Below are 20,654 nucleotides of genomic sequence, written 5' to 3' on the forward strand. Positions count from 1 at the left end.
AGCGTCTTTTAATTTCATGGCTGCAATCACCATCTGCAGTGATTTTGGAGCCCAGAAAAATAAAGCCTGACGCTGTTTCCACTGTTTCCCCGTCTATTTCCCATGAAGTGATGGGACCAGATGCCATGATCTTAGTCTTCTCAATGTTGAGCTTTAAGCCAACTTTTTCATTCTCCTCTTTTACTTTCATCAAGAGGCTTTTTAGTTCCTCTTCACTTTCTGCCATAAGGGTGGTGTCATCTGCATATCTGAGGTTATTGATATTTCTCCCAGCAATCTTGATTCCAGCTTGTGCTTCTTCCAGCCCAGTGTTTTTCCTGATATACTTTGCATATAAGTTAAATAAGCAGGATGACAATATACAGCCTTGACGTACTCCTTTTCCTATTTGGAACCAGTCTGCTGTTCCATGTCCAGTTCTAACTCTTGCTTCCTGACCTGCATATAGGTTTCTCAAGAGGCAGGTTAGGTGCTCTGGTATTCCCATCTCTTAAAGAATTTTCCACAGTTTATTGTGATCCACATAGTCAAAGGCTTTGGCATAGTCAATAAAGCAGAAATAGATGTTTTTCTGGAACTCTCTTGCTTTTTCCATGATCCAGCGGATGTTGGCAATTTGATCTCTGGTTCCTCTGCCTTTTCTAAAACCAGCTTGAGCATCTGGAAGTTCATGGTTCACGTATTGCTGAAGCCTGGCTTGGAGAATTTTGAGCATTACTATAGTAGCGTGTGAGATGAGTGCAATTGTGCGGTAGTTTGAGCATTCTTTGGCATTGCCTTTCTTTCGGATTGGAATGAAAATTGACCTTTTCCTGTCCTGTGGCCACTGCTGAGTTTTCCAAATTTGCTGGCATATTGAGTGTAGCACTTTCACATCATCATCTTTCAGGATTTGAAATAGCTCAACTGGAATTCCATCTCCTCCACTAGCTTTGTGCGTAGTGATGCTTCCTAAGGCCCACTTGACTTCACAGTCTAGGATGTCTGGCTCTTGGTGAGTGATCACACCATCATGATTATCTTCATCATGAAGTTTTTTTTGTACAGTTCTTCTGTGTATTCTTGCCACTTCTTCTTAATATCTCCTGCTTCTGTTAGGTCCAGACCATTTCTGTCCTTTATTGAGCCCATCTTTGCATGAAATGTTCCCTTGGTAGCTCTAATTTTCTTGAAGAGATCTCTAGTCTTTCCCATTCTGTTGTTTTCCTCTATTTCTTTGCATTGATCACTGAAGAAGGCTTTCTTATCTCGTCTTGCTGTTCTTTGGAACTCTGCATTCAGATGCTTATATCTTTCCTTTTCTCCTTTGCCTTTTGCTTTTCTTCTTTTCACAGCTATTTGTAAGGCCTCCTCAGAGAGCCATTTTGCTTTTTTGCATTTCTTTTCCATGGGGATGGTCTTGATCCCTGTCTCCTATACAATATCACAAACCTCCATCCATAGTTCATCAGGCACTCTATCAGATATAGTCCCTTAAATCTATTTCTCACTTCTACTGTCTAATCATAAGGGATTTGATTAAGGTCATATGTGAATGGTCTAGTGGTTTTCCCCACTTTCTTCAATTTAAATTGAACTTGGCAATAAGAAGTTCCTGATCTCAGCCACAGTCAGCTCCTGGTCTTGATTTTGCTGACTGTATAGAGCTTCTACATATTTGGCTGCAAAGAATATAATCAATCTGATTTTAGCGTTGACCATCTGGTGGTGTCCAGTTGGTCAGTTGTGTCCAACTCTTTGTGACTCCATGGACTACCATGCCAGGCTTCCTTGTTCTTCACCAACTCCTGGAGTTTTCTCAAACTCATGTCCATTGCGTTGATGATGCCATCCAACCTTCTCATCCTCTGTAATCCCCTTCTCCTCTTGCTGTCAATCTTTCCCAGCTTCAGGGTTTTTCCAATGAATCTGCTCTTTGCATCAGGTGGAGAAAGTACTGAAGCTTCAGCTTCAGCATCAGTCCTTCCAATGAATATTCAGGGTTGATTTCCTTGCTGTCCAAGGGACTCTCAAGAGTTTTCTCCAGCACCACAATTTGAAATGATCAATTATTTGGTGCTCAGCCTTCTTTATGGTCCAACTCTCACATATGTACATGATACTGGGAAAACCATAGCTCTGACTAGACAGACCTTTGTCAGCAAAGTAATGTCTGTGCTTTATAATACACTGTCTAAGTTTGTCACAGCTATCTTGAAGGAGCAAGAGTCTTTTAATTTTATGACGGCAGTCACCATATGCAGTGATTTTGGAGTTGAACAACATAAAGTCTGGCACTGTTTCCATTGTTTTCCCCATCTATTTGCCATGAAGTGATGGTATCAGATACCATGATCTTAGTTCTTTGAATGTTGAGTTTTAAGCCAGCTTTTTCACTGTCCTCATTCACCTTCAAGATCTCTTTAGTTCTTCATTTTCTGCCATTAGGGTGGTGTCATCTGCATATCTGAGGTTACTGATATTTCTTCTGACAGTACTGATTGTACTTAGAGCTTCATCCAGCCCAGCATTTTACATGATGTACTCTGCATATAAGTTAAATAAGCAGGGTGACAATATACAGCCTTGAAGTACTCCTTTCCCAATTTGGATCCAATCCATTTTTCCATGGCTGGTTCTTACTGTTGTTTCTTGATCTGCAAATGGGGTTCTCAGGATGCAGGTAAGGTGGTCTGGTATTCCTATCTCTTGAAGAAAATTTCCACCATTTGCTGTGATCCACACAGTCAACAGCTTTAGTGTAGTCAATGAAGCAGAAGTAGATGTTTTTCTGGAATTTTCTTGCTTTTCCTATGATCCAACAGGTACTGGCAATTTCATCTCTGGTTCCTCTGTCTTTTCTAAATCTAGCTTGTACATCTGGAAGTCTACAGTTCATGTACTGTTGAAGTCTAGCTTGAAGGATTTTGAGTATTACCTTGCTAGGATATGAAATGAGTGCAACTCTACAGTAGTTTGAACATTCTTTGGCATTACCCTTCTTTGGCACTACCCTTCTTTGGCACTAGAATGAAATCTGATCTTTTCCATTCCTGGGGCCACTGCTGACTTTTCCAAATTTGCTGGCATATTGAATGCAGCACTTTTTTCCCCAAATACCAATTACTGAAGAGACTGTCCTTTCCCCACATGTTCTTGTCTTTTTTGTCAAAAATTAAATTATATATGCATTGGTTTATTTCTGGGCTCTCATTTCTTTTCTGTATTGATCTATGTGTTCTTTTTATGCCAATACCGTACTGTTTGATTACTATAACTTTGTAAAATTGTTTGAAATCAGGGAGTGTGATACTTTCTGCTTTGTTCTTTCTCAAGATTGCCTACTTGAAGTCTTTTGTGGTTTTTATACAACCACTAGAACTGCTTGTTCTATTTCTGTGAAAAATGAGATTGGAATTTTGATAGGGATTGCACTGAATCTGAAGATGGCTTTGGGTTGTATGGACATTATATTAATCATCCCAGTCCATGAGGACAGAATATATTTTCACTTATCTGTGTCTTTTCAATTTCTTTCATCAGTATCTTACAGTTTTAAATATACAGATCTTTCACTTCCTTGTTTAAACTTATTAAAAGATATTTTATTTTTTCTGATGCAATGATAAAGGCAATCATCTTCTTAATTTTTCTTTTAGGCAGTTCATTGTTAATATATATAAATGCTATTATTTTTTGTTTATTACTTTTATATCCTGCAACTTTGCTGAATCTGTTTATTAGTTCTAACAGCTTTGGTGGAATCTTTCATTTTTCTACACGTAGTAAAATCACATCACCTGCAAATAAAGACTGTTTTACTTACTCTTCTCGGATTTGAAGACTTTTGTTTTTCTTGCCTAACTTCTCTGGCTAGGAATTTCAGTACAACTTTGAAAAAAAGTAATGAGAGTGGGGATCCTTGTTTTAGTCTTGATGTTAGAGAAGATGCATTCAGCCTTTCATCACTGAGTAGATTTGTCATATATGGCTTTAATTATGTTGAGATATGTTCCCTTTAGGGGCATCCCTGGGACAGTAAAATTAAGACTTAAATTGAAGAAAGTAGAAAAAACCACTAGATGATTCACATATGACCTAAATCAGATCCTTTACGATCATACAGTAGAAGTGACACATCGATTCAAGGGATCAAATCTGATAGAGTGCCTGAAGAACTAGGGACAGAGGTTTGTAACACTGAACAGGAGGCAGTGATCAAAACCATTCCCAAGAAAAAGAAATGCAAAAAGGCAAAATGAGGAGGCATTACAAATAGCTGAGAAAAGAAGTGAAAGGCAAGGAGAAAAGGAAAGATATATCCATCTGAATGCAGAGTACCAAAGAATACCAAGGAGAGATAAGAAAACCTTCCCCAGTGATCAATGAAAAGAAACAGAGAAAAAGAATAGAATGGGAAAGACTAGAGATCTCTTCAAGAAAATTAGAGCTACCAAGGGAACATTTCATGCAAAGATGGGTACAATAAAGGACAGTAATGGTATGGACCTAACAGAAGCAGAAGATATTAAGAAGAGGTGGCAACAATACACAGAAGAACTATACAAAAAGGATCTTAATGACCCAGATAACCACGATGGTGTGATCACTCACCTAGAGCCAGACATCCTGGAGTGCGAAGTCAAGTGGGCCTTAGGAAGCATCACTATGAACAAAGCTAGTGGAGGTGATGGAATTCCTGTTGAGCTATTTCAAATCCTAAAAGATGATGCTGTGAAAGTGCTGCACTCAATATATCAGCAAATTTGGAAAACTCACCAGTGGACAAAGGACTGGAAAAGTCAGTTTTCATTTCAATCCCAAAGAAAGGCAATGCCAAAGAATGTTTAAACTACCACACAATTGCACCCATCTCACAAGTTAGCAAAGTAATGCCCCAAATTCTCCAAGTGAGGCTTCAATAGTAAGTGAACCATGAACTTCCAGATGTTCAAGCTGGATTCAGAAAAGGCAGAAAAATCAGAGATCAAATTGCCAACAACCTTTGGATCATCAAAAAAGCAAGAGAGTTCTCGAAAAAGATCTACATCTGCTTCACTGACTACACTAAAGCCTTTGACTATGTGGATCACAGCAAATGGTAGAAAATTCTTCAAGAGATGGGAATATCAGACCACCTGACCTTCCTCCTGAGAAACCTGTATGCAGGTCGAGAAGGAACAGTTAGAACCAGATATGGAGCAATGGACTGATTCCAAATTGGGAAAGGAGTACTTCAAGGCTGTATATTGTCACCCTGCTTATTTAAGTTATATGCATAGTACATCATGTGAAATCTAGGCTGGATGAAGCACAAGCTGGAATCAATACTGCCGGGAGAAATATCAATAATTTCAGATATGCAGATGACACCACCCTTATGGCAAAAAGTGAAGAGGAACATAAGAGCTTCTTGATAAAAGTGAAAGAGGAGAGTGAAAAAGTTGTCTTAAAACTCAACAGTCAAAAAAACCAAGATCATGACATCTGCCCACATCACTTCATGCCAATAGATGGGGAAACAGTGGAAACAGTGACAGACTTTATTTTCTTGGACTCCAAAATCACTGCAGATGGTGACTGCAGTCATGAAATTAAAAGACACTTACTCCTAGGCAGAAAAGCTATGACCAACCTAGACCGCCTATTAAAAAGCACAGACATTACTTTGCCAGCAAATATCTGTATAGTCAAAGCTATGTTTTTTTGAGCAGTCATGTATGGATGTGAGAGTTGGACTATAAAGAAGGCTGAGTGCTGAAGAATCAATGCTTTTGAATTGTGGTGCTGGAGAAGGTTCTTGAGTCTCTTCAACTGTTAGAAGATCAAATAAGTCAATCCTAAAGGAAATCAACCCTGAATATTCATTGCAAGGACTGATGCTGAATCTGAGGCTCCAATACTTTGGCCACCTGATGTGAAGAACCTACTCATTAGAAAAGACCCTGATGCTGTGAAAGACGAGGGCAGGAGGAGAAGGGGGCGAGAGAGGATGAGATGGTTGGATGGCATCACCAACTCAATGGACTTGAGTTAGAGCAAGTTCCAGGAAATGGTAAAGGGACAGGGAAGCCTAGCATGCTGCAGTCCACGGAGTATAAAGAGTCAGATATGACTGAGAGACTGAACAGTAAGAGCTGGTAGCTCAACAGGCAAACAATCTGCCTGTGGTGTGGGAGACCTGGGTTAGATCCCTGGGTTGGGAAAATCCTCTGGAGGAGGGCATGACAACCCACTCCAATATTCTTGCCTGGAGAATCCCCACGGACAGAGGAGTTTGACCAGCCACAGTCCTTGGGGTTGCATCAAGTCAGACAAGACTGAATAACTAAGCACAGCAGAGCAGCATGTTCCATTTGTTCCTACTTTGTTGAGAGTTTTTTTTTGGTTTTTAATTAAAAATGGATGTTGAATATTGACAATTTTTTTTTGCATCTATTGAGATGGTCATATGATTTTTATCTTTCATTTTGTTAATGTGTTGTATCACTTGACTGATTTTCATATGTGGACTCACCTTTGTATCCTAGGAATAAACCAAACTTGATTATGATATATATACTTTTAATGTGTTTTTAGATTAGATTCACTAATATTTTACTGAGAATTTTTGCATCTATATTTATTAAAAATTTTAGCCTGTAATTTTCTTTTCTCATTACATTCTTTCTTAGTTTTGCAGTCAGAGTTGTGCTGGCCTTATAAAATGGGTTTGGAAATATTCTTTTCTTTTTTACTTTTTGGAGAAGTTTAAGAAGAATTGACATTAATTCTAGAATGTCTAAGAATTAGATACCAGTGAAGTCTTCTGCTCCTAGGCTTTTGTTTTCTGGGAGGTTTTTGATTACTAATTCAGTCTCCTTACTAGTAATCAGTCTGCTCAGATTTTTAATTTCATCATGATGCAGTCTTGGTAGGTTGTATGTTTCAAGGAATTCCTCCATTTCTTCTAGATTGTTCAATTTGTTGGCATATAATTGTCCTTAATAGCCTCTTATGATTCTTTACTGTTCTGTAGTTGTTATGTTTCCTTTTTCATTTCTGATTTTATTTGAGCCTTCTCTCTTTTCTTGGTAAGTCTAGTTAAAAATCTGTCTATTCATTTTTTTTTTTTTTCAGAAAACCACCTCTTAGATTCACTGAGCTCTTCTATTATCTTTTTAGTCTCTGTTGCATTTATTGCAACTCTGATCTTTGTTATTTCTTTCCTTCTATTAACTTTGAAATTATTTTGTCCTTCCTTATCTAGTTCCTTGAAGTACAAAGCTAGGTTTATTTGACATCTTTCTTATTTCTCAATGTAGTCTTTTATTACTATGAACTTCTGTCTTAGAACTGCTTTGGATCCATCCCTCTCTTTTTCTTTTTGCCATGTTGCAAGGCTTGCACAATCTTAGTCCTCCAACCAGGGACTGAACCTGGGCCCTTGATAGTCAGTGTGGATTCCTAAGCAATTGACCACCAGGGAATTCCCATTCCATATGTTTTGCTATGTGGTATTCCCATTTTCATTTGTCTCAAGACATTCTTTAATGTTTCAACCCACTGTTTAGTAGCACATTGTTTAATTTTCATGTTTGTGGATTTTCCAGTTTACTTCTTGTAATTGATTTCTAGTTTCATACCATTGTGGTTGGAAAAATTGCTTGACATGACTTCAAACCTCTTAAATTTGTTAGGACTTGTTTTGTGGCCTAATATATGCTCTAACCTGGAGAATGTACCATGTGCACTTGAGGAGAATATGCAGTCTTCTACTTTTGGAAGCAATGTTTCATAAATGTCTGTTAAATCTATCTAGTCTAACTTGTCTTTTAAGTTCAATGTTTTCTTACTGATATTCTACATGAATCCAATATTGAAAGTAGAGAACTCAGTCCATTCCTATTCTTGTATGCTGCTAAGTCGCTTCAGTCGTGTCCGACTCTGTGCGACCCCATAGACGGCATCCCACCTGGCTCCCCCGTTCCTGGGATTCTCCAGGCAAGAACACTGGAGTGGGTTGCCATTTCCTTCTCCAATGCATGAAAGTGAAAAGTGAAAGTGAAGTCGCTCAGTTGTGTCCAACTCCTAGCGATCCCGTGGACTGCAGCCTACCAGGCTCCTCCATCCATGGGACCTTCCCAGCAAGAGTACTGGAGTGGGTTGCCATTACCTTCTCCATCCAGTTGCCAACTCGGCAGCTGTTGATTTTTCCCTCATGTCTGTTTATATTTGCTTCATATATTTAGGTGCTCCTATGCTGGGGTGCATAAATATTTACAAATGTTTTATAGTCTTGTTTGGCTAGTAACTTTATCATTATGTAATATCTATCTTTATCTTTTATTCAGTTCAGTTCAGTTCAGTCGCTCAGTCGTGTCCATCTCCCTGCAACCCCATGAATCGCAGCACGCCAGGCCTCCCTGTCCATCACCAGCTCCCGGAGTTCACTCAGACTCACGTCCATCGAGTCAGTGATGATCTCCAGTAGCATATTGGGCACCTACTGACCTGGGGAGTTCCTCATTCAGTATCCTATTATTTGGCCTTTTCATACTGTTCATGGGGTTCTTAAGGCAAGAATTTATTAGAGTCTGCTTTAAGTCTATTTTGTCTGATGTAAGTATAGCTACTCCTGCTTTCTTCTGGCTTCTGTTTGTATGGAATATCTTTTCCCATCCCTTTGAGTTTGTGTGCTATCTTAAAGCTGAAGTGAGACTCCTGGAGGCAGTATATAGTTGGGTCTTGTTTCTTTTAATCCATTCAGCCACTCTGGCTTTTGTTTGGAGAATTCAGTCCATTTCATTCAAAATAATTTTTGAAAAGTTTGGACTTAGTAAAACTTACTATTGTCACTGTGTTAATTGTTTTCTGGTTGTAATTTCTTTCTTTTGTAATTTTGTAATACATTTCTTCCTTTCTTCTCTTGCTCTTTTTCTTCACAATTTGATGATTTTCTATAGTGACATGCTTAGGTTCCATTCTCTTTATATTTTGTGTATCCATTCCAGGTTTTTACTTTGCAGTTACCATGAGGTTTATATAAAATATCTTATATATATAACTGTTTATTTTAAGTTGATAACAAATTAAGTCAAATGAATACTAAAGCTCTACATTTTTAACTTCCCCCACTATGTTTCACATTTTGGGGTCATAATTTACATATTTGTATCTTTTCATTAACAAATTATTATAATTATAATTATTTTTACTACTTTTGTCTTCTAACCTTTATACTAGATTTATAAGTGATTTACCTTCCACCACTACAACATAAGGCTTCCCAGGAAAGAACCGACTCTCCAATGCAGGAGACATAAGAGACATGGGTTTGATCCTTGGATCAGGAAGATCCCCTGAAGGAAGGCATGGCAACGCACTCCAGTATTTTTGCCTAGAGAATCCCATGGGCAGAGGAGCCTGGTGGGCTATGGTCCATAGTTGTCACAAAGAGTTGGACACAACTGAAATGACTTAGCAAGCATGCAAACACTACAACATGAGAGTGTTTTGAATTTAACTATATATTTACTTTTACCAGTGAGATTTATTCTATTACGTGTTTTCCTGTTATCAATTAGAGCCATTTTGTTTCAGCTTGAAGATGCTCCTTTAACACATTTCTTGTAAAGCCCATTTAGTTGTGCTGCACTCCTTTAGTCTTTCATTGTCTGGAAAACTCTTTATGTCTTCTACTAAAACCAACTGCCAATTCTAATATGCTATAATGACCATCCTCTCACAGTTTTACACATTTTGAAACTAAAACTCTACATTAAAAAAAAATAAAACTCTGCATAATAAACAGCAATTCCTTCCCACCTGTGTACTTAAGCTAGTCTACTAGATAAGACAGAGGAATGTAAATGTGCCTTGGTATTATCTCTAATGAGGTGAAGTCGCTCAGTCATGTCCGACTCTTTGCAACCCCATGGACTGTAACCTACTAGGCTTCTCTGTCCATGGGATTCTCCAGGCAAGAATACAGGAATGGATTGCCATTTCCTTCTCCAGGGGATCTTCCTGACCCAGGGATCGAACCCGGGTCTCCTGCATTGGAGGCAGACGCTTTAACCTCTGAGCCACCAGGGAAGCCCTCTATTATCTCTAATAGCATTGGTCAATTCACCTTTAATAAACATCAATTAAAATAATTCCCTTAGTGATCTTAAAATACATGGAAGGGGCTTCAAAGACTATCTTTAGAACATAAAGCAGACAGAGGTTCTGATTTCAGAGACTATGCATGGAAGAAAGGAAAGTACTACAAATAATTAAAAGCAATTCATTTCCACATGGAAAAACGTGCTCTAATATGACACACTGTAAAGTGATTTACAGCATATTGACTGTAGTTCTTCTAATGAAAAAGCAATTGTCCAGGTTTTCCCTGGAGAACACTCTCAGTAACAGGAATCCATGCCCATGGAAAGTCATGAGTTAGAAAATGAGAACCAAATGAACTCACAGCTGGGAAAAGCCAACAATAATTAATTTAACACCAGTCATTTGTGGCAAACATGTACACATTTCAAAATTTCCCTTGAGAGAAGCAAGGTCATTGAAGGCCAGAGGCCACATATTTGAACATGTTCAAAAAATTTTTACTTAATAAGATAACATGCTCCAAAGGTTTTACATTAAAAAAGAAAAAAAAAAAAAACAACTTGTTTTAGGACTAGGGAGTTACAATAAATAGTTGGTCAATATCATCATTTGAATTTTAATATTGTAATAAGTGTTTCTGAAAAACATCACTAAAATGAGTTCACACTGAAGTTAGACAATATATTCCTCAACAGCAGCAGAGAGAAAACGGTGTCATTAAAAGAGGCTTTATTCTGATTCATTGGCTAAGAAAATGGGAACAGTTTGAAACCTTCCATGTTGTTTCATTTTAATGAGTAGAGAGCATTTTTCATGTCCTTATTAAAGCGGTTAATGTGTTTCTCTAGTCTCATTATCACCACCAGAGTATACTCTCTGTTGTTTCATAACCAGGACAACTCCTTTTCGTTTCAGAGAAGATCAGAAAGTCAAATCTGATTGCTCACATGTGGCTGTTAATAAAACTCCTATGGCGTTGCTCAAGGTGCCCATGGGGATTGTACAATTATTTATATTTTCTTATGGCTTTCTATAATTACTGTGATCGTACTTTCACAAAGTAAATGTATCTCCACCAATTAAAGCAGTGGTGGGTTAAGAATATTCATCAGGCTTGTGTGAAAGAATATTGTTCTTAGGGTTTTGATCAAAGCACAGAAATTAAACTGCTGTTATCATGCATTCAACCCAAGTGTTAAATTAAAATGCTCAGCAACTTTGGAGTTTATTTGAGCAGATGTGAACTATTTATGAAAAAATAAACATGATACAGGACTTGCATTCGTGATATGATTCTTTGTTGTATTAAAAGTGCTGGAAAGAAAAACTGCTAAACAAACTTGGGGGATGCAGTTTATGATATAAGATCAATTTGGATGGTGGTTAATTCAGGTCAATTTAAAATTTCAGAATCATAAAATTCCAAGAACTCTCATTTTGCTTTACATCTTTGTATCTTATTTGCTTCACCCCTTTATTTTCTTTGAAGACTGGGACTAAGAAAGAACATGCACAAAAACAAGCATCTGAGGCTATCAACTAGAAAATACAGAATATAACCTTTTATATTTTGTCATATAGAAATTTCATTTTATCTAGTTGGACAGTGCTCACAGCAAAAGTGATCAGCTGTACTTCCATTCCATTAGCTGTCATTTTGATGCTAGAATTTCAGCCTGCTGTGTGAGATGTGACTGTCCATGCACAGTTCCCATCAAAGGTAATTTTATGTGCAATGGTGTGTAAAATTTACCTCTAATTATGATAAGGTCACTGATGGGTCATTTATGATTTGCTCTCTGGAGACAATTGCAGTGAATAGCTTTTGGTGAGATTCATCTGGAGAAATTAAATTGGTCTGACCATGACTCAAGAGAACGTAAAAGACTCAGAAAATTATTCTTCAATCATGCTTATAGTTCTAAGGGAACCCAGAGAGGGGTAGTATGCACAATTATGAAGGCTGTGAGTTTTGAGATTTTACAGACCTGAGTTTTAATGTAGCATCTCTAAGCCTAGAAACTCCTACCTGATCGGGCTTCTGCACTTCTCTTGACTTCCATTTCTGGCATTTGCTCCCTCATCCCTGAGGCTCCAGCACCACTGGCATCAGTGCAGTTCAGTTCAGTTCAGTCACTCAGTCATGTCCGACTTTTTGCGACCCCATGAATCGCTTCCTGATTTTTGAACATGCCACAGTCGCTCATGCTATGGGAGTCTTTGCACTACAAAGGTTCCTATAGCTGAATGCTCTTCCTTCAGGTCTTCAAGTGCCTGGAACTTCCCGTTCTTTCACTTCCCAATTGGTGGAATGCATTGTATCCACTCTCTGAATTACCCAAACATAGCCTCCTCCTAGATATCTAAAGTGGCCACCTCCTGACTCTAGTTAATCACTTTTGTGTCATCCTACCGATGTTTCTGAAGTACTAATCACAGTCTTAAATTATTCATTTACCACTTACTGTATAATTAAGTTTGCATATGATCATAGGGAGAAACAAATCTAAGAATGAAAGGTATCTTGACTAAGAGATTCTACAATCTTGAAACTCCACTGACATTAGCTATACAAGTCACTGGTCCAATCTTGATAAAAGTAATTAGCCTCCAACTAAAATAAATTAATTTTAAAACAAAGGAGATCTTAGTAAACAAATCAGGGATGGAAAAACTTCTTGGACTTTATGTAAGACAGCATGAAAATAAAACATCTCGTGAGAAATTTTATTAAAATAGTCGTTAAAGTGATTTCAATTTTCACTGTGATCATGATGGACCACCTTGAAGGGAGAATAGGTTAGTCACTTTAGATATTAACACTTGGTGAAGAGGGTTTTCATGTGTAATGATGGGAAAGTAAAAATTCAAGATTAATAAACACAGTAAGATTCATCTTTAAATCTATCACTATTTTGTTTTCAGTCTTCTTTCCCAAGATAACTTACTTATAGACATAATAATGACTTTTCAAATGGTTCATGTTCAATTAATACAAAAGACTAAGTGCTAGATGGATTGGAAGGTCATCTTTGTGTTTCAATCCTGAATGCAAAATGTAACAACAAGAACAAAGATGAAATCCTTACCAAAGGGTCCAGTCATGGCCACAGTACGGCTGAACATTTCCAAGGTAGAATCCCAGAGACTGAGTGACCTCCACAAGATTGCTGAAGTCAAGACTAATGCTGTTGAAAAGTACAGATGTCATGATAATCTCATCAATAGCCCATACATCCTCTCCCTGGGAAGAATGGTATGGCTGCCACCATCTGAACTGAATTCCAAACTGTCTTGCATCATCTGGTAATTCTACAGAGATTATTCTAAAGCAGAAAACAGAAGTAAAAATTTGCATTATTTTGGTGTCTTAAAATACAAACATTTATAGCAGGATCTTGTTTTCTGAAGCATAATATTTGAAAAAATAATTCTCTCACTATGACAAACATTTTTGAGATTTTCCAGTTTCTTGTCTTGACTGCAACAAAGTCTTCTTGATACATCCAAAAATATGACTCCTTTCACTCAGTTGTGAGACACTAACCCAATAAAATACAGTTGTCAATGTGGCAAGATTCGCCTAAGTCTGGTAAAGAATATTGGCAGCTTGTTACACACATTATAGTTTTGGACTGGTAGGAACCATGGCACTTTCTCATTCCCATGAGTTTAGCATAGTGTGCGAGGTTGCTTGCTCTGTCATGGTGGCTATGACAACAAACCTGTATCTGACAAATGGGGAAGAAAATTAAGAATAATATCTAATTTCCAGGAGCAATCATTGTACACAGCAGCAGGAACCATACATTAATTGCCACTGCAATGACATCTGCTTGAAAGCTCCATAAATCACAGTACCATGCTGCTCACATCCATACACAAGGTGAGATGTGAAGCGAATGGCAAATGGAACATTTATCTCCATCAATGTACAATTAAACACCAGGAGAGTTGTCTGCGTTAACACACACTGAAAGGACTGAATCTTTTTCCTACTGAGCAAAGAAAAACTCCCTAAGGCAGGTAACTAGTTGGATAACTTAGAAAAAAATTATTTAAAAACTTCAAAGTCTAAGTCTGGATTTACTGAAAAATTAGATTGATTTTCATATTTGTATTATGTTCATTTTTTAGTTATTACACAAAGAAGCATTAAATCACATCTTGAAAATATAATTTTTGTGTACTGAAACTTTTAAAAATAAAGTCTATTTTTCTTTAAATAATCTGTTCATGAAAATATGGGGTGGAATAACCTGATTACAATCATTGATGATATAAATAGTAAAAAAGTGGTAGGACTTTTTGAAATGTGAGTAAACAGACTTTTTAAATAGGATAAATCAATGTTTAAATACAGAAATATAAACTAAAAAGCATTTCTTAAGCTAAAAAGACAGTTACCATAAGTTTATTATTTTTAAGTACATAATTTGCTAATATTTTAACCAATGTGAGTTTATTAAAGAATAAAATTTAATTTATTTCAGTAATCCTCACTTTATTATTTCTAAATATTTATTAAATAATTAAATATTATTTATGTCAACATAGCAAAGAAATAATAATCAAACTATATTCAAACTGGCTTAACAATAAAAATATCATACATTAATTTAATAATGTTATTGTATTAGCATTGTTATTACAAAATTATAATTTTTATATTAATAATTTTAAAAGCAGGTATTATTCTCTCTGATGGAACTATACACAATGTTAAAAATTAACAAATGAGAAGTAGAATTTCTCAGGAAATTTTAAAGAAAATAAAGTGTATATGTGTGTGATAACAGTAATTGAAGTGACCGATATTTTCATCAGCAGAGATGTTAAGACTGTGAGTCTGTAATCAGACTCTTGGCACCTAATGGTTGACAACTTTGCAGCTGCAGGGAAGGTATTTAACCTCTATGTGCTTCAGCATCTTCATCTGTGAAACTGGGATAATACTATCCTTAAGGCAAAGTCATAGACTTTCTGTTTTTCACTATTTTATCTTGGCACCTAGAATCTGGTATCTGGTATATAAAAAGGACTTAATAAATTCTTTCTGCATAGAATAAGTACATATTATCAGTATACTCTGATAGAGATTCAAACACAAAGGCAAAATGAGGTTAAAGATTTTCTTTTAGGTTAAGCAGCTTTTAAGTGACAATGCCAGGGTATGGATCTAGTGAACATCGCTCTAGAGTCTGTGTTCTTTATCACTACATTATATCTTCAGGTAGGGTGGGAGCCTCTGTTTTTCCTACTTTATACCTATTACAGTAACTGGCTAGTAAAGCTATGGAACCATTTGATCTGACTATTCCTAGATGAAAACCCAGGAATTTAAGTCAACTTTCTGTTTCAAGTTTCCTTTTTTGGATATGTACTAAGTTCACGGATTTCTTATAATCAATAATCAAGACAAAAATAAAATATTGTTAGACTTTATAATTTTAGAATAAAAAAACAAGCCCCATAATTAAGAAAAATCTAGAATAATATAAGTTCCACCAACAATATAAAGGTTTATATTAATAAGAATGCCAATTATTTTACAAGACAGTCTAATCAGTTAGAGTTAAAAGATTAACTCAGATATATACAGACTTCAACTTTTATAAATATAAATAACAAGCAGAACTCTTCATTTATTGAGACAACTACAGGTAAGCAAATTATTAGAAATCAGCTAGGAATAACAGTAGTTAGCCAACTAGCATATCTAATAGGGATCACACTTCATTTTCTAACAATCATGGCAGAAAGGGACAATATGAAATTCACAGCAATTACAGATAGCCATTTATACTGAAGAAAACTCAGCAAATGGCTGAAGGCATGAAGATATAATTAACTGTCTTATGGCAAGTTTACATGGTCTGTATTATTTATCATAAAAAATGTAATTTAGTATCTAGAATATATCAAATTCTCCTTCTGCTATGTTACCCTTTATTAATATTTATATAAGAGGAAGGAAGAGTCTCTTGGACAGAGGCAATATACGTAGAATGAAAGTATTAGTACCACTACCATATTCTCCATTTAAAAAAAATCTCCACTCTGATCTTAATCTTTCAAGCTGTGCACATACCCAGTGTTGAAAAGCCACCTTGATTCTGCTTAGAAGAAAAATGTTCCTGTCAAATGGCAGGCAAGATTAAACGTACCTTTGCAATAGCACATTAAATCTATAATTATTTTTCATATCAACAAAGATTAATTAAATTTCATGCCTCAAATTGATTACTGAATTTGAAACTGTCTATCTTTGTTAGAAAAAAATGTATTTTAGGCCAATTTAACTTAGGACAATAATATTTTCTTCACGCTTTCATTATTTTTTATTACCACCTTGAGTTTTGCTAGATTTTCTTTTAATGCTTATTATGGAGAGTCTACAAAATGTTTCTTTAGGATTCATATGTCTCTACTGAGTGAGAACACTGAGTTTAGTCTTGTGCCTACCCCTAGAGGGAATAGATTCAACACATTCGGTGCATTCTTAAATTTTATAACATATAATATGTACTACTCATAATAGTTGTTAAATACTATCACTATTACATGCTACCTCATTTTCTAATGAAAATATCAATAAAAGCTCTCATGTATTTGCAAATACTTAAATATAGGGATAGCTCTAGACAAAACTTCAAAGTATATAAAATCATCATTGCCCCTGTTTTTTTGCTATGATGCCAGCGCACACTTCAGTGCCCAAAGTCTCAACTCTTTCTCACATCTTTCCATGTTTAACATGTATATACTTACAGGAAGGCAAACTTTATTAGCTCTTTATATTTGACAGTGGATATAAGCCACAGGGATACCTACTCTAGTGCTATTTTAACTTTCCCATCTTCCTCTTCTGCTATTTTAAAGGAATTGCAGTCAGCAGGTCAAAAAGTGTTCTAGAAAACGAGGTGACTCTTTGGACATATCTGAAATTGTATCACAAATGGTGATTATCACTAGCCAAAGATGGCTCTGCTTCAAGTAAAACTTAAATCTCACAATTGTGACTGTAGACTGTAAAATATATAAGCCAAAGAAAAATAGAAGTGGCCTGAAGAAAGGGCTTTAAATACAGCCTCCACTCCATCTTTGCCAGGTATGCTATATATGCTAGAAAAATATCTTTGTACTTATAACTCAATTATGTTACATGCAAATTAAAAAAATCAGTCATAAGATTTTATGAGTTATCATATCATATGATTTATTATAATTTATCATATATTGCTGAGAAATATTTGTCAACAGCATTTACAATTTAATACTATATTAAAATCTTTTCTAATAGTTTGTACTATAGTTGAAAAAGGGCTTCCCCAGAAGGGAAAAAAGTGTTAATTATTTTTCTCTTTCCTAGATATAAAAACATATTTCCCTTAGATACACATTTCAGAATATGAAAATAAATTTTTTCAAATTACCAGAAGTCAGCAGGGCAAATAGATTACAACAATGTAGCCTGCTAGTTTTTCATTGCAAGAGGCATCAATCTTTATCCCTACCATCTCTCAATGCACAAGTATCTAGGCTCTTATACCACTTGAACAAAGATTCCCTCAGGAAGGCAATATCATCCTCCCATTTTTTCAAATGCTTTCCAACATACCTGGGCTCATGATAGTTGAGATATGAATAATGTTCCAAGAGTTTCCAAGTTATCCCATTATCATAAGAATAATGTAATAAAACACCTTCACCAGGTTGGTCAGGGGCTTTGCACGTGCTCAGAACAGACTTGCTTCCCAGCCTCAATGTGAACTGGAGAAACCTAGATATGAACTGTCTATAATTAGTGTGCATAAACATTTAAAACATTCATTGTGGCTTTTAAAGAATTTTGAACCAATTTCAATAAACTACTCAAAAGCTGTAGGTTTCCATTCATCCCTCTTCTATAAAATGTAAGCAATTTCACTAAGATATATATGAATACATATAGAAGATGCAGTCAATACATGCATTTTATAGACATCTATTTATACAAATATAACCATATGTTTACACATATTTGTATACTATATACTTGTGTATATACACTTAAAATGTCAATCAATCATTTTCTTGCTACATTATTAAGCACTGGGGGAAGGGAAGATGTAGGGTAAATCTAATCAGCTTCTGCAAGCTGCCAAATAAATAAAACAACATAAATAATTAACTAGCCCTTGGCTTAAGAACAGTTTTGATGCTAACATTTTATATTTTAAAAAAATCTAGTCAGTCATTAGTATCTTAAAATCATAGTGAGCCTTTTAATTTATTAAAAACTAGGGCAAATTAACCCTATATAAACTATAAGCTTCCTCTCATCTTGACTGAAAATCAGAAGATATATATATATATATATATACACACACACACACACACACACACACACACACACACTAGTAACAACAAAAAAAGAAAATTAATAGATATGAATTCAATCTTTGCTATCTTATTTCTGTATGTATTTCATTCTGCCTTAACTCACCTGGATTGTGAGCTGTCAAGGAAAGATGTGATTAACTGACGCCTCCCATCTTTGTTGAAAACCAGGGCCTTACCACTGGCCAAGACACCACAGCCAAAGCTGACTTCAGCACCACGGATAGAGTAAAAATTATGGTAAGATGAGAGCCTGGAACTGCCAAAGCTTTCAGAAATAAACATTGGGAATGTCTGGGATGCCATCTCACAAGCTGGGCCAGAAAATCCAGGGTCACATCTGAAAGAGACCATGAAATTAAATCCTAAACGTTAGTCCTTTCAGAGATTTCTTTATTTACTTTAGGCATGAGGAAGTCCAGAAGCCAGTATTTGAATGAATGGTGAGCAAGGCTTATTTGTTTTTGGAGAATACTGAATTTGAAGACTTGATTTGGGAGAAGTTACTGTAAATACTCCAAAAGTATACAGTCCTGCTGTAAAACAAAATTATGATTAAAACATTTATTTAGCACTTGCCCTCAATCAATGCCAATAATTTACCTGCAAATGTATCTATATTTGTGCATATTTCCAATTTAAAATCTTTGTAAAAGTTATATTATGTGTATGTAATTTTATTCACAATGATGTTCATTAAATTTATAAAAGAAACATTGTAGGTAAAATACTTCTATAGGATATCTAGAATAAATTTCCTTTAGAAACAAATGTAAAAATACATGCTTTGTTTTCTACAGTAATTACTGGAAATATTCAGAAAAGATTGGAAAATAAATCTATTTTAGTTTCAAACTGAATTGGCATTATAAAGGGAATGCATACACCCTTGACCTAGATAGATGTCCTTAGCAGAACTGTGTTGTCTCTCAGTGGAATCCCACATTAGCAGTGCTTCGAGAAAAAGCAAATTCTCCCTTCACACACACTACACAACAGCCTGCCTGCTGCCATATAAGGATGTACTGTATGTATGTGAGCTGACTAGAATATAGATAGAGTTACCTGAGTCTTCTGTTAGTGACAGAACTCATCACAGATGACTCAATAACTGAATATCAGAAACTTCTTATATTTTAAGGAGTTTGCTCATCAGGAATCAGTTTCAAATTCTTTATTTGTATGGCACTATTTCTTTCTCACAATAATTACATTACCCATTATAAAATTAAATGGGTATCTTTTTGGGTGGGTGGCAGGTTTCTAAGCATTCAAAAATTTCTAAAACCTGAAATAAGCCTTTTATTTTTATTTATTGAAATTTTAATTGAAGTATATTTGATTTATAAGGTTGGGTTTGTTTTGGGTGTGCATAAAAGTGATTCAGATATATATATTGCTTCTCAAATTATTTTCCATCATGGTTTATTACAGGATATTGAATACAGTTGTCTGTGCTATACAGTTAGTCCTTGTTGCTTATCTATTTTGTATACATAGGGTGTATCTGCTAGTTCCAAACTCTTAATTTGTCCCTCCTCCACTGCTTTTTCTGTTTGGTTACCATTAGTTTGTTTTCTATGTCTGTGAGTCTGTGGAACACATCTTTTATAAAGCAAGTGCACCAACAAGGTGATATTATAGCAACACTTACAGACTACTTCATTAGCACAAATGCAGAAACTGAGATCTATGCCAGCCTCACAGAGGGTCCCTGGAGTATATGAATGTCCTGAAATCAAATGTGAAATTTTATATGTATTGGATATTCCTTGGGAGGTTTAAGTTATCATTTTATCAAAGAGGCTGCATCCTAAAAGGCCAAGAACTATTGTAGCACACAGATAAGGTTGTCTTGGCATTAGGGATGGCAGTGGAAAAGAAAACCAATATTTATGGAGCAGGTAAATACACCTCAAACAGTTTACTTCTTTCTCAGGTTATCCCTTTGACTTAGTCCAACTCTGAATAGCCAAGAAGTTTCTAAAAAGGATAAAAGTCAGCTAAAGAGGACACATTTTTAACATTGGAAAACAATATGGTTTACCATGGCCACAAGTTGGAATTAATGTTCCCCAGTAAGAGTATCTACTGCCAGAGTGCTTTTCAGGGAAATGTATATCTGTATATTAAATGCATCGTCTTCAGTCTAGTGATTGGGGGAAACTGGTGATCATTTAGAGAAGACTCACTTTGGAGTC

At 35.8% G+C, this 20,654-nt stretch overlaps 1 protein-coding gene and 1 non-coding gene across 2 annotated transcripts in view; both read right to left on the reverse strand.

Moving 5' to 3' along the window:
* The window catches only part of RELN (reelin), a 536,555-nt gene that overhangs the window by 156,121 nt on the left and 359,780 nt on the right, over positions 1-20,654 (reverse strand). Inside the window, exons 18-20 of the mRNA XM_052638374.1 lie at positions 18,560-18,793; positions 17,693-17,854; positions 13,161-13,397 (exon numbers count right to left, since the gene is read on the reverse strand). Of these exons, the coding sequence (XP_052494334.1) occupies positions 13,161-13,397; positions 17,693-17,854; positions 18,560-18,793 (633 nt within the window). The remainder of the gene's footprint in view (positions 1-13,160; positions 13,398-17,692; positions 17,855-18,559; positions 18,794-20,654) is intronic.
* Positions 9,984-10,056, reverse strand: TRNAW-CCA (transfer RNA tryptophan (anticodon CCA)). The gene has a single exon. It is a non-coding gene; the product is annotated as a tRNA-Trp (tRNA).

The sequence above is a fragment of the Budorcas taxicolor genome, chromosome 4 (genome assembly GCF_023091745.1).
Source record: "Budorcas taxicolor isolate Tak-1 chromosome 4, Takin1.1, whole genome shotgun sequence".
In the NCBI taxonomy this organism is placed as follows: domain Eukaryota; kingdom Metazoa; phylum Chordata; class Mammalia; order Artiodactyla; family Bovidae; genus Budorcas; species Budorcas taxicolor.